The 13,786-nt window shown below is 37.6% G+C and overlaps 1 protein-coding gene and 1 long non-coding RNA gene across 3 annotated transcripts in view; one reads left to right on the top strand and one right to left on the bottom strand.

The window, feature by feature from the left end:
• LOC114085027 (uncharacterized) overlaps positions 1-8,755 on the top strand; it is a 117,764-nt gene extending 109,009 nt beyond the window's left edge. The window contains exon 5 of the long non-coding RNA XR_011706667.1: positions 8,469-8,755. This is a non-coding gene — a long non-coding RNA (uncharacterized lncRNA). The remainder of the gene's footprint in view (positions 1-8,468) is intronic.
• The window catches only part of Golm2 (golgi membrane protein 2), a 105,657-nt gene extending 92,132 nt beyond the window's left edge, over positions 1-13,525 (bottom strand). The window contains exon 1 of one of the 2 annotated variants that reach the window (XM_027926183.2): positions 12,865-13,525. In XM_027926183.2, the coding sequence (XP_027781984.1) occupies positions 12,865-13,191 (327 nt within the window). In that variant the 5' untranslated portion in view covers positions 13,192-13,525. The remainder of the gene's footprint in view (positions 1-12,864) is intronic. The other variant, XM_027926184.2, reaches the window with a different exon arrangement.
• Positions 13,526-13,786: the final 261 nt, after the last annotated feature.

The following is a 13,786-nucleotide window of genomic DNA, read 5'->3' as shown; positions in this document are numbered from 1 at the left end:
TGGTCTCCAGTTCCATTCATTTACCAGCAAATGCCATAGTTTCATTCTTATTTATGGCTGGGTAATATTCCTTTGTGTATATATAGCATATTTTCTTTATCTATTCATCTTTTGAAGGGCACCTAGGTTGGTTCCATAGTTTTGCTATTGTGGAGCTGCAATAAACATTGATGTGGCACAGGAATGTTGTTTTAAAAAAAAATAGTACAAGTGATTCTGATAAATAGTCAGGTATAGCAATTACTTATTTACAGCTGAATTAAAATGGAGTACCATTAATAACTGTTATTCATTTTCCTGTCTCTGTGATAAAATACTTGGAATAGTCAATTTATATAGACAAAATGTCTACTTGAGCTCATGATTTCAGAAGTTTCAGTCCACGGTTGCTTGGCCCCCTTGCCTTTGAGCCTGTGGTAAAGTAGCAACATGGAAGGCAATATGTGGCCTGTTTATCTCATGATGACTGGGAAGAAAAGAAAGATGAGGAGGGAGTGGGGGTCCCAAAAATCCATTCAAAGGCATGCTTTCAATGAACTAATTTCCCTCCAGTAGGCCCTTCCTCTACTACCTCCCATGAGCTGGGGACCAAGACTTCAATGAGCCTTTGGGGAACATTCAAGATCCAAACTATAGCATAACTAATGAATACTAAGTGCTTAAATCTGTGCCAGATCCTGTGCTAAGTGCTTTATAAGTCTTACCTCATTTCATCTTTACAACCATCCTTCAAGAAAGGCACAGTGATTTCTCAATTTTCATAGATGAAGAAATTGTGCCTTAGGATTGTTCAAGGGATTACTTCTGATATAAACCAAGTGTTTATAAAACTGACCAGCACATAATAAGTGTTCAATAAATGTTAACTACTTTTATTGTTATGTAAAAAGGATAGACTGTCTTCCTTACTATTTCCAATACTTAGCATGGCAGTCTCTAAAATTTAGCTTTTTTTTTTTTTTTTTTTGGCATAAGTAACACATAGGGAATCTCTCAGAATTTCCTAATGTATTACCTTATTTCTATTACTTTTTTTTAAATTAAGGTATATTTGACAAAGTTCATATGTATTTAAGGTTCATAATTTGATAATTTGATATATACATATACTATGAAATAATCACCTCAGGGGGTTACTACTTTGTGTGTGCGCACATGTGCACATGGTAGCTAAGAACACATATCTATAGTAGAGTACAGCAAGCAGATTAGTGGAGTGCCGCAGTCTGGCTGGGCACAAAATCACGAGCCACTCAAGCAGGAACAAACTTTATTTTTTGAAACTGCCGCCAATGCTCCCTCCGCGCCCGGGAAGATCGATTGACCCACGCCGCCGTTCTCCCGGATCCCAAGAGGAGGTTCCTCCTCCGGAATTCCCTCCTACCGCACTTCCCCAACCAATGGGAACTCTCCAGGAGTCCTGTAGCAGGCCAAGGTGGACAGCAGGAGTCCAATATCCATATGAATGCAAATCTTAACATAATCATATCATCTCAATGGCTTGCTGGCGTCACCTTTCAACCAAAAATGCCATGCATCATATTACTTGGCTGTGGCTCTTAGCAGTGGAGCTTGACTACTTTTGTACTATGTTAGCTTTGTAATTAAGTTTTCAAATCAGGAAGTGTAAATCCTCTACCTTTGTTCTTTTTCAAAATTTCTTTACTCAGTTTTTTTGTATTTCCATATGAATTTTAGAATTTTTTTTCTATTTCTGTAAAGAATGTCATTTGGATTTTGATAAGGATTGCACTGAATCTATATATTTTAATGAGCAGTATGAACATTTTTAAAAATTTTATATTTTTAGAATCAATTTATTAACTGCTCTATCACTTGACATAAAGGGCTTTTGAAGTAAAGATAAAAACAAGCATTCTTTAGAAACAAACTTTTCTCCTCTTCCAATTCTTTATTTTTAGGTATACATGAGAGAAGTGTATTTTGTCATCTTATACATGTAAGCAAAAATAACCAACACGATTTGGCACCATAATGAAAATACAAAAAACCAGAATGGAAGCAGACCTCAAACACATCAGCAAGCTTTCCTTTATTTCACAGTTGTCAATCAGGCATGGGTGGGCTCATTTTCTGGGTATGGAAATGGCCCCCAGGTTACAGAAGGAGTCTGGGTTTTATAGTTTATAATGAAAATGAATTAGTCAATGAAAACTGCAGATGTGCCATTTGAAGAATCAGGGACAGTCAGTCAATTTTAACCTAGTTGTGCAGGTTAAAACTTTAACTCAGGAAGGCAGTTGTAAAAAGTCTGAAACTCAATGTTCTTGGAGAGATAAGAGCTCAGATCCAGAAGGATGAATACTCAAATTTCACTGGTTGCTTTTCTTCTACTGGGATCTGAACATTTCAACAAATAGTAAACAATATTAACTATTCCAATCCATGAACATGGATAATCCATGTGTTCTTTAATTTCCTTCATTGGGGTTATATAATTTTCAGTGTAAAAGTTTTTTTTTTTTTGCCTCTGTGGTTATATATATTCCCAATTATTTCATTTTTTTTGTTATTATGAATAAATTATTTTTTAAAATTATATTTTTAGGTATTAATGGATCTGTATTTTATTTATTTATAAATGATGCTGAGAATCAAACCCAGTGCCTCACACATGCTAGGCAAGAGCTCCATTACTGAGCTACAACCCCCCAGCCCATGGAAGTGTTTTCTTAATTTCCTCTTCGATAATTCATTGCTTGTGAACAGAAACACAAGTGATTTTTGTGTCTTGGTTTTATAACCTGCAAATTTACTGAATTTGTTTATTAGCTCCATAGGTGTTTTTGGTTGACTCCCAATTCCTTTTTTCTTTTTCAATGGACATAATACCTTTATTTTTATTTGTATTTATTTTTATATGTTGCTGAGGATCAAACTCAATGCCCCACATGTGCCAGGCAAGTGCTCTACCACTGAGCTACAAGCCCAGCCACCCAATTCCTTTTTGATGGCTAATTATACTGTTAGTACATTTTGAATCATTTTCTCCTAAATGCTTCCATTAAAGCTTCAATTTTTCCCAATACAGTTATGATTTTCCTGTGGTTTATTTGTTTCAGGAGTATTATTTGTGCAAGGACGGTCATGCACGCCTATTATCCCAGCAGCTTTGGAGGCTGTGGCAGGAGGACTGAGAGTTCAAAGCCGTCTCCAGCAACTTAGTGAGGCCCTAAGCAACTCAGCGAGACCCTGTCTCTAAATAAAATATTTTAAAAAACGGCTGGGAATGTGGCTCAGTGGTTGAATGACCCCTAGGTTCAATCCCTGGTAACCCCCCCCCCCCCAAAAAAGTACGCTGTCAACTTTTTCTAAATCATTCATAGTAATATTAAAAATGAGCAAAACTGATCCCTCTGTTTTCCACTATTTATAATTCTCCACCTGAAAAAATAATCATGACTTATGATAAAATAATGGAAATTATGATAAAATTATGGAAAAATGCAGGTTTAGAAATCAAGACTTAGGTTTTACTTTCAATACCAGGTACTAGTATTTTTATTTATTTATTTTTAGTACCCCCCCCCACCCCCAGAATTGGGGATTGAACTCAGGGCCTTGCCTATGCATGCTAGGCAAGCATTCTACCACTGAGCTACATCCCCAGCTCTTTTTTATTTTGAGATGGGGTCTTATTAAGTTGCCCAGGCTGGCCATGAACTTCCTGCTTCATCCTTCAGAGCAGTTGGGATTAGAGATGTGCACCTGCACACCTGGCTACAAATCACTTTTAAAAGCTTTAGTCTTCTCATCTATAAAATTGGAATAGCAAGCCTATTTACAGAACAATTCAGTTATACATATCAAATTAACCAACCTTTCAAGTCTATTCTTTATTTTTCTTGTTTTAAATGTAGGCCCATGAAGAGGGCCTAAATTCCTCTCATTTAAATGCTAAATTGAAGGAGAAAAGAATTTTTGAATTCCTAACTGAACAAAATATCATTTTAGATTCAACATCACATGTTTCAAAGAAATTATATAACCTAAAGCCGGCATTGTGGAACGTGCCAGCAGTCCCAGCTATTTGGGAAGCTGAGGCAGGATTGCTGGAGCCCAGGAGTTCAAGGTCAGACTTGGAAACATAACAAACCCCATCTCAAGGAAGGAAGGAAGGAAAAAGGAAGGAAGATAGCAAGGAATTCTACTTATGATAGAATGATAATGGGTAGTTTTTACACCAAAATATTTTGATCATGTCTTCCAGAAAAAGTAGTGTAATCAGATATGTGGATAATATCTGTGGTAGCCTCAGCACTTATTTCTTCACACTTTGTTTCAGAACCAATGCAAACTCCTAAATAAATCATCACATATTTACTGAGTCCACACCTATGGCATAATGCCAAATACATAAGTTTTTACAACATTTAGACAAGATTTTTTAAAGGTTTATTTTAATTCTTTGTCTTCTCCAAGACCATAAACTAGTTAGATTCCCCTCTATCCCCTGCTCAGGTGAAATCCCCTATGACATGATATTATGTCATTCACTGCTGTATCTACAGCTCACAGCACAGAAACTGACCTAAAACAGAAACTTGAATATATATGACGAATAAAGAAATAAAAATGAGATTAAAAATGGAAGTACAGGACATATCAACATTGAGTGGGAGAGGGACAGGATATTAAGGATACTATAGATGTGATTGAAGTTAAGGGACAAATATTTTCAGGAGAGATGAGCAGCACAAAATACTAGAAAATTCAAGTTAAGAATGAAAATGTTAGTCTATCAGATCTTTGTTAATCATCAAATGAGAAAAGAAATTTAAGTTAGACATAAAGACTTGAAATTGTAAAGGGAAAATAAATCATTATGTTAAACAGGTATATATCTATGAATCCATTTATATAATATTTTAGAGAAAGACAACTGATTAATATGGTAGAAAGCAGAAGAGCTGTTGCCTGAGGCCAGAGGTAAGGGAAGAAAGACAACTTGAATAAGAGGGAACTTTGAGGGATAGTAAAAACATTCTGTATGTCATGTTAAACTTATGGAGGTAAGTTTTGAAATCATCCTTTAGAGAAGGATCTAGTTTAGCAGAGGGGAAGAATCAGATAAGGAAGACAAGTGAGCAAAAGCTCTGAGGCAACACTGTTCAAAGAAGGATCCACCTAGCCAGAAATAATGCAAGAAAGTTAGATAAAGTCAGTTAGGCATAAGAAAGAGACTTAAAACACTGTGAGAAACTAAAACTATCACATATCCAGGCTGGCCCTAACAGGAAAACTGGACTTTCAATCCAAGGAATCTTTTAACTCTTTTGAAGAAGAAACTAAAATGGTAGAATCTTAAATCTTCACCCAAAAATTATGAGGAATGGTTTTTCTTGCTTAATGAAGTCATAGTTCAAAAAGTACTCTCATCACTTCAGTGGACAAATGTCACATGTCACACTCTAAGAACTGTTTTATTTCCTTTATGGAATAGGCAGAAGGAAGCTCCTTGGATATCTTTTTTACCTTTTCTCTGCATAACTAAATCCCAGTCATTGTTTTTGAAGAGCCAATTGGTTTTATGATCTCCACAGAACCTCCTGAGATTCCTCACTCCCTTATCATGGAAGCAAGAGAAAATAGACAATATGAAAATAAGAAAGGGAGAAAATAATTGGCCAAGTGGGGACATGGTTTTAAGATCATTTTAGTAAAGAGCACAGCAGATGCTCAATATATTTTGTCAACTGAATTAATTAATATATTTGGGTTTCATGAGAACAGTACAAGACCAAGAGAATCACAAGTCAAAGCTAGACTCAGTAACTTAGAGAGGCATTTAGTCAAAATTAACTATACAGTTAATTTTATAGTCAAAATTAACTATACAGTGTATGCAGGAAAGAAAGAAACTAACATTATTAAATGTCAAGGTCTGTAGCAGACAGGTCTGTATATATTTTATTTCATCAATCCTCATGAATGAAGAAACAGGTTTAAGGAGGTAATATAATGGCACAATTATAAACTCAGGCCTATTGAACTCTAGAAGATCTTGCTCTTTCCACTAAACTATATTGCCACACAGTGTATATCATATTAAAAGAAGTTATCTAACCAACAAATCAAATAACTTTTGAGTATTCATTATGGGTATTCATTTCCTAGGAATGCTGTAATAAGGCATCATAAACTGAATAGCTGAAAACAATAGAAATTACCTCACAGTTCTGGAAGCTGAAAATTCAAAATGAAGGTATTAACAGAGCTTTGCTCTCACTGTGGACTCTAGTAAAAGGGATTCTTCTAGCCCAGGGCATTCCTTAGCAACAGAATTTCAATCTCTACTTCCACCTTCCATGACATGTCTGTATATCCGGCATTCTCTTCTGTAATTGTTTTCTCTTCTTATAAGGACATCAGTCATTGGATTAGGACCTACTGTAACTCAACATAATGCCATTTTAACTTGACTAAAAGTGCAAAGACCTATTCCAAATAAGTTAACACTCACAGGTATTAGGACTTCGATATAATTTTTGGGAGGGACATAAATCAACCCATGAAATTTTGCCTCAACACTAAGAACTATCAGAAACATAAAGGAAAAAATTTAAAGTTCCTAAGGGAACTTGAAATTTTGTAAAGGACAAGGTTAACACATAAGAACCTATTACTAAAAAAAAAAAAAAATTTAGCACAGTTCAAACAATAAACTTATATTGTGTATAAAGAAGGAAAAGCAGTCAGGCATGTTGTGCATGCCTGTAATCCCAGTTTCCTGGGAGGCCAAAGCAGGTACACTGCAAGTTTTAAGAATAGCCTGGGGACCTCACTCTATCTGAAAATGAAAAATAAAAAGGACTGGGGATGTGGCTGGGGTTGTGGCTCAGTGGTACATTGCTTGCTTGCCTAGCATGTATGAAGCATTGGGTTGGATCCTCAGCACTACATATAAATAAATAATTTTTTTTAAAAAAAGGGACTGGGGATGTAGCTCAGTTGTATAGTACCTCTGGGTTCAATCCCCAGTACCAAAAGAAAGAAAAAAGAAGAAGGAAAAGTGTGCTCTGTGTCAGAAGCCCTAAGGGCTTTGTGGCCTATATACATGGATCAGAAGGAAGAATAGATACATAAGAAGGGGAGACAAAAGCAAGCAAAGCAATTTGTCTGGACCAGTCTAGGTCAGAAGCTAATAGAAGAAAACAGTAATTGGAGCCATTCTATGGAAGAAATTAAAGATTACACAGCAGAATTTTGACTTGATGCAGCCACTCTGTCCATATAAACCTTATCTTCTTTTGAGGAAAGTGGCAGTATACTGGGGATTGAACCCAGAACCTTGGGCACACTACACAAGTGATTTACTACTGAGCTATATTCCCAGCCTCTCATTCAGCCTCTCTGAAAGTAAGGTTTAAGGAAAATCAAGTTTGCTTAAGAAATGGAGACCAAGATAATCATTCAATATGACATGCTGAAGGAACCAAAGATAACACCAAAATTTCTAACCTCTGTCTTAATAATGGTTATATGATTGCCACTTATAGAAACCAAGAAGATAGGAAAGAAGTTTGGGGAGAAGGTATCAGTTATGTATGATTTATGAATAATGGGAAGTAGCAATTAAATTATATCTAGAATTTGGCCAGATTATGTCTGGTGATGCAGAGATAAAGGTTCAAACCATCATGTGTGGCATACTGGAAGAACTGTAGTAGTCTGATCTCAAATTATAGTTCAGAGGAACAGGTAAGCTCCAGGGAGTTAGCTAAAACAGGGGAGAAGCCAACTAAGCCTATCTAAAAATGGACCTGGTAATGGCGGGGGAAGGGAGTCAGATGCCAAGAGCAAAGGCTGACACAGGTACTGGAGCTGGAACGGATCTTGGGCAAGAACACAGAGCCCCATCCTGGAAAGAAGGCAGGACAGAAATAAGGAAGTATCTGTAGAATAATAATAACTAACACAGTACTTACTGAACCTTTTTTATTAACTATGCAGTAGACACTGTTTTAAGAATTCTAATTAATTTATTCATTTAAACTTCACAAAAATGAAAAAGTTTATTATTATTATCCTCATTCTATAGATGAGGAAACTGAGGCACTGAGAAGTAATGTGTCAGAGGTCATACATAAATTAAATTATGTCATACATAATGTGTATGAGGTCATACATAAATTAGCAGAGTCAGGATTTGAACTTTGAATATCTACTGTATGCCAGGATTTTTACACATACATATTTGGCATGTGAATAAGTGTTATACACACACACACACAAACAAGACATTTCTGGGGGGAAAAATGTAATATGCTTCTTATTCTCTTTTCTGGGCCATGACCTTTACTCAACTAAAGGTATACCCTAACTCAGGAAGAATTATGGTAGTTATAGAAAAAAGTGGTCATTTATTGTCATCAGTTTCAATCCTCAAAACTGAACTTTTATGTGTGTGTATGTTTCTAATAAGACTTTTTTTTTTTTCCTTTTAGACTGAATTGTATTGCCCCAAATTCATAAGTCCCAAAGCCCAGAACATCAGAATGTAACCATACTGGAGATAAGATCTTTAAAGAGGTAATTAAATTAAAATGAGGCCATTAGTGTTGAACCCTTAGACCACTGTCTAAAAGGAAGAGACACCAGGTTTGTAAATGCACAGAGGGAGCACTCTGTAAGGATAAAGGAGCAAGAAGACAGCCATTTACAAGTCAAGGAGACCAGGCCTCAGAGGAAACCAACTCTGCTAGTACCTAGATCTTAGATTTCCAGCATCCACAACTGTGAGAAAATAAAGTTCTGTTGTTTAAGCCACCTAGTCTGTGGTATTTTGTTATGGCAGCCCTAGCAAACTTCTACACCTTTCCATGCTGAAACGCTTTACAGGGAAGGCAAATAAAAAAATTTGAAGGAATCCAGATAAATGGATCTTGTTTCTCACTTTCCTGGACAACAATAGGAACAATTTTAATTTCCTTTATTCTGTGTTTAGTAGTCTAGATAACAGATTGAAAATATCAGTATGACATAATAAATCTGGAAGAAGCCAATATTATCTTTCTGCTTCCAATGGAACAGGGATTCTTAGATTTCCAAAGACAGCCTGACAGTAGCAATGGGCATACCTAGCACCCAGATCTAACACTATTCTCCATTAAAGAGAACTAGAACTCCCTGGAGAAATGCTGGCCTAAGACTGAAGCAGAAAATATACTAGATGAGCCTAGAGAATGTTAAGAGTGCCAAAAAGTAAGGAAGAGGTATATGACAAGGCAACTGGGCATGGCGTATGTGCAAACTCTACTTTCTGGCATATAAAAGTAAGGAAAGGAAATAGGAGCCAACTGAAGGCTTAGTTCCCCAAGTCAGAGCTGGAACAATTTGGGCAACAAAATAAAGTAGCACCAGATTATAGTCCAAAGTATGAAATAAATATCCACAAGTCCATAGTGATATAAATAAATGATTAAATAAATTAATTAGTCAAAGAGAAGCGACAAACCTCCAGGGGAAAAGAATTCCAAATAGTTTATGTGGATACCCTGCCCTTCATTACAACTGTAACTCACTATTCACTAATCATTAAGTGTGGCTGGACATATGAATTTCTTCCAAAGTGTAAAGACAAGGAAGGGAGGGGAAAAAAACAGTAATTTTACAATGAAGAAGACTGGCAAGCACTATTTCAAGCAGGTGATAATGGTTAATATCGATTGTGATGTAAGTCATTTGAAAGATGTATCTTTGATATAACGTGATAAGATTGGTACTTTATGGTCTTTTTTCCAAAAACTATAATTTGAGCCTGATTCTGAGAAAAAAAAGCAGACAAATTCCAATTCAAAGAAATTTTACAAAATCCCTGATCAGAAATCCTCAAAACTGTCAAGATCATCAAAAACACAGAAAATCTGAAAAAGTATCACAATTTAAGCAACTTAAGAAGTCATGAAGGGGCTGGGGTTGTGGCTCAGTGGTAGAGAGCTGGCCTAGCATGTGTGAGGCACTGGGTTCAACTCTTCAGCACCACATATAAAAAAATAAAATAAAGATCTATTGGTAACTAAAAAAATATTTTTAAAAAAGAAGTCATGAAGATTAAAAGTAATAGTACCCTAAATGGGATCCTAGAACACAAAAAGAACATGAAGAAAATGTGGATAAAGTATGGTCCTGAGTTAGTCACAATATATCAATACTGGTCCATTAATTATAACAACCGTGCCTCCATGAGGCTGGGGTTGTAGCTGGAGCCTAGCACATGTGAGGCACTGGTTTGGATCCTCAGCACCACATATAAATAAATAAAATAAAGGTATTATGTCCACTCACAATTTAAAAAAAAAAAAAAAGTGCCACCCTAATATAAGATAGTAATAATAAGGGAAACTGGGTGTGGAAAATATGGAAATACTTTGCGCTATCTTCACAATAATTTTATAGATCTAAAACTTTTCTTTAAAAAAATTATATATATATATATATAAAAACACACACACACACACACACCAAGACTATCATAATTTTTTGGGTAGCTCAGAGCCTCCTTGTTAACCCCAAGTTCACTCACAAGCACTCCAACAAAAATGTCATAGTTAGCTCAAAATATATAACTGGCCTATAGTCAGGAGATATAGGTTTGTGCTCTAGCTGCATAGAATATTAGCCAAACACTTAAAAGTAGTTAAAATATCTAGGGCAACATTCCCCATGTTAGTGTGCTTTGCTACATTCTTCTATACTGTGGTAATAGTAGGCCATGAAAATGGTAAGCTGTGCTCAAATAAAAACTGAGAAAGATTGGGTTAAACAAAATTAAACAGACTTCTTTACCAATGGATTTCACAGAGCCCTTTATAGCCAATAGGCATTATGAACTCTAAGAGATAGATATAGTTCTTAGGATTTTCTTCCAAATATGTTTTCCTTTTTTCTCTTGACCACCCATAAATTCCAAGAACAGTATGCTGTTTAACACCACTTTAGGAAATACTGCTCTAAGGGGGAAAACAAAGGCCCAAGAACAGAGTGGTTGGGGAAAAAGCAAAAAAAAATTAAAACAGCAAAGAATACAGTAAAGAAAGAATAGAAAGAGAATCTGAAGAGAGCAATATTACAGAAGCAAGGAAAGAGATAGTTTCCAAAAAGCTAGAGACAAGAGGACCAAACAAAATATTAAATAAACTGAGAATCATAATGTTCTTTGGATTTGAAAGGCTTACTGCCACTTGTGACTTTTCACATAAAAGCTTCAGAAAAGAGGAAAAAAGAAGTGGCAGACAGAATTTTCAAAGATTAGGATGGGGATGAAAAAAAAAGAAATACACAAAGCATTAATAGGCCACCAATAACTTGAGTAAGCAGTGAAAATTAAAAAAGAAAGTAATTGTTAGAGAAAAGGGAGTATGTATAAAAATTTTAAAATTTAGAACTGACAGTTGCACCTGATTCAAAGTAAAACTAAAAACCTACTGAAAGAGGTGGCAACAGTCCAATAGATAGAAGAAATGGAATCCAGAGTGTATACTAGAAAAAAATGAATATATAAGAATTTAAATAATGCTTAACCATTCCAAGTCTGAAGACCTCATTTAATGAGGTCCAAAACTGCACAGTTTTCTGCCTACGCTACCCAAGAGACTTTTTCAGTCTTTAGAGTTTGATGTGTAGTAAGTGCATAAATTTGCTGGTCCTTTGTCCTTTTCAGAGGATATCTTATGTAATGGTGAAGAGGGGGGAGACACAGGGAAACACTTACCTGAGGGCCTCAATCTTATGAAATAAGGAAGAAGGTAGAGACCAATCACAATAGGAAAGTTGGGAGCTCATGCAGATTTTTATAGTGATTTACTCTAAAAGATTTTGATACACAAAGTAAAAACTTATAATGGAAACTTACATTAAAAAGTGAATATTACTAAAAAGGAGTTCAGAAAATAAGACATCTACTATCACATTCAGAAATATGGACAATTCTGCTATACCAACAGAAGTTGTGTAAATCATAAATTGTTAGTACAGCTAGTAATATACTGGAAAAAGCAAAGACAGCGGGCATGGTTAGTCCAGTTTTAAACTTTTTAAATTTAAAACTTTGTTTTTAATTCAAAGTTTGTTTTCTACATAAAACAACAATTATTACTCTTAAGCATACACAATTTCATTTTATTTCAAGAACAATGAGGACACAGACATAAGATTCTGCTGCTTAGGACTTATTTTTAGATTCTACCTACCATTTTGGCTAATTTCATTAACAATTCAAATTGAGTAGATAATTGCGGATTAACCAAGTCCAAGTCACAAGTGTGGCTCACATATGGCTCCAGGACCCATTTATCACAAAATTTTGATCACAAAAAGGCAGTAATATCTGATTCCTTAGTTGATACATCACCCTATAGAGAATTAAGAAGTCATGTTGCTTTAAAAAATTGTGTGTGTATGTGTGTCTCGCCAAAAGGAGTTAGAGGAGACACCATTTTTCAAATAAAGAAATTAACAATGATCCGTGTGCACAGAATAAGGATGAGACAACAATACCCCCACCAAACCTGGCAGACTCCAGATTTGTGTCTGGGAACGTAAGGCAGCCACACAGGCCAGATGATTACCACTGCCAGCTCAGCAGCTGAGCCTGGTGAAAAGGCGGCAACCACACACAGGCTAACTTCTCGTTCTTGAGAACCAGTACTTAAAGCCAGTCTCTGGCAGAGACTAGAGACTGTGGCATTAATAAACTGAGATACGTCTGACAGAAGCAGGGTTTGGAGGGCAAGAGGAGCTTTCAGGGCTGCAATCCTAGAAGGGATAAATTCCTGTGGGCTAAAACCCCCACAGGAACTGAAAGAAAACGATGGGGTTTGAGGGGAAAGAGCTCGTCCTTACCTTGTCATCTTCACATCTCTTCCCCAGGCCCTCCCTGGCCTGCAGCCGGCTACTGAGGCGGCCGTAGTCGGCCTCCTTCTGGTCGATCTGTTTCTTGTGCGTGTCCACCAAGAGCAAGAGGTCCGAATTGCGCTTCTCTAGACGCCCGCGGGCCACCTCAGTGCGCTGGACCTGACCCTGCAGCTCGGCTACCTCCTCCTGAAGCAGGACGTGGCGGGAGGAGATGCTCCAGTAGTTGAAGGCAAGGACAACGATCACCACTAGCAGCACCACTAGCACAAGAGAGGGCAGGCGGCCAGCCCGCCGGTTGGCTCCAAAACCCACCATGAGGCCGAACCGCGCTGTGCCCTGAGGCCTCGCCACCGGCACCTACGAGTAGAAGCTCAGGCCTCGGCTACCAGGTTGCACCGGGAACGCGGCCCCAGGGCCGGCCGAAGCCGGAGGCTGGCCGATTGGCTCGCCTGCTAGCGGGAGAAGGGGGCGGGGCCGCAAGCTGCAGGTCCCTCCCCGCCCCCCCTCCACAAATCAGGCCAAAGCGAGTGCCGGAGGCTTTGAACTCAATCTGGCATCGGCCGCAGGAAACCGGGAGAACCCAGATGCTAGAACCCGAACCCAACACCTCAGGGTTGGGGGGGCGGGGAAAAGAGCCGGAAGGGGGCGGATGTACTCTGGCCCCGCCCACTGGCTGGGGCCGGGTCGCCTAGGGGGCCATTTGCTAGTTTCCGCCGATGCCCCCTCTTCTCGCGAGATAGTGGGCTTCCTCTCGCCCCCCCCCTTGAAATCTTATCTCGCGAGGGTTATCTCTGATAGATAATGTGAGGTGTTAAATTTGGCTATCTGGGTGAAGTAGGGAGAGCAGTAGGTGAGCTACTGCTAGAAACAGGTGACTAGAAAGATTTTGTTTCAAAAGAAGGTTGTACTT

The sequence above is a fragment of the Marmota flaviventris genome, chromosome 2, assembly GCF_047511675.1.
Source record: "Marmota flaviventris isolate mMarFla1 chromosome 2, mMarFla1.hap1, whole genome shotgun sequence".
Taxonomy (NCBI): domain Eukaryota; kingdom Metazoa; phylum Chordata; class Mammalia; order Rodentia; family Sciuridae; genus Marmota; species Marmota flaviventris.
The sequence above is the reverse complement of the archived record's forward strand: the minus strand, read 5'-3'. Positions and strand labels throughout refer to the sequence as shown.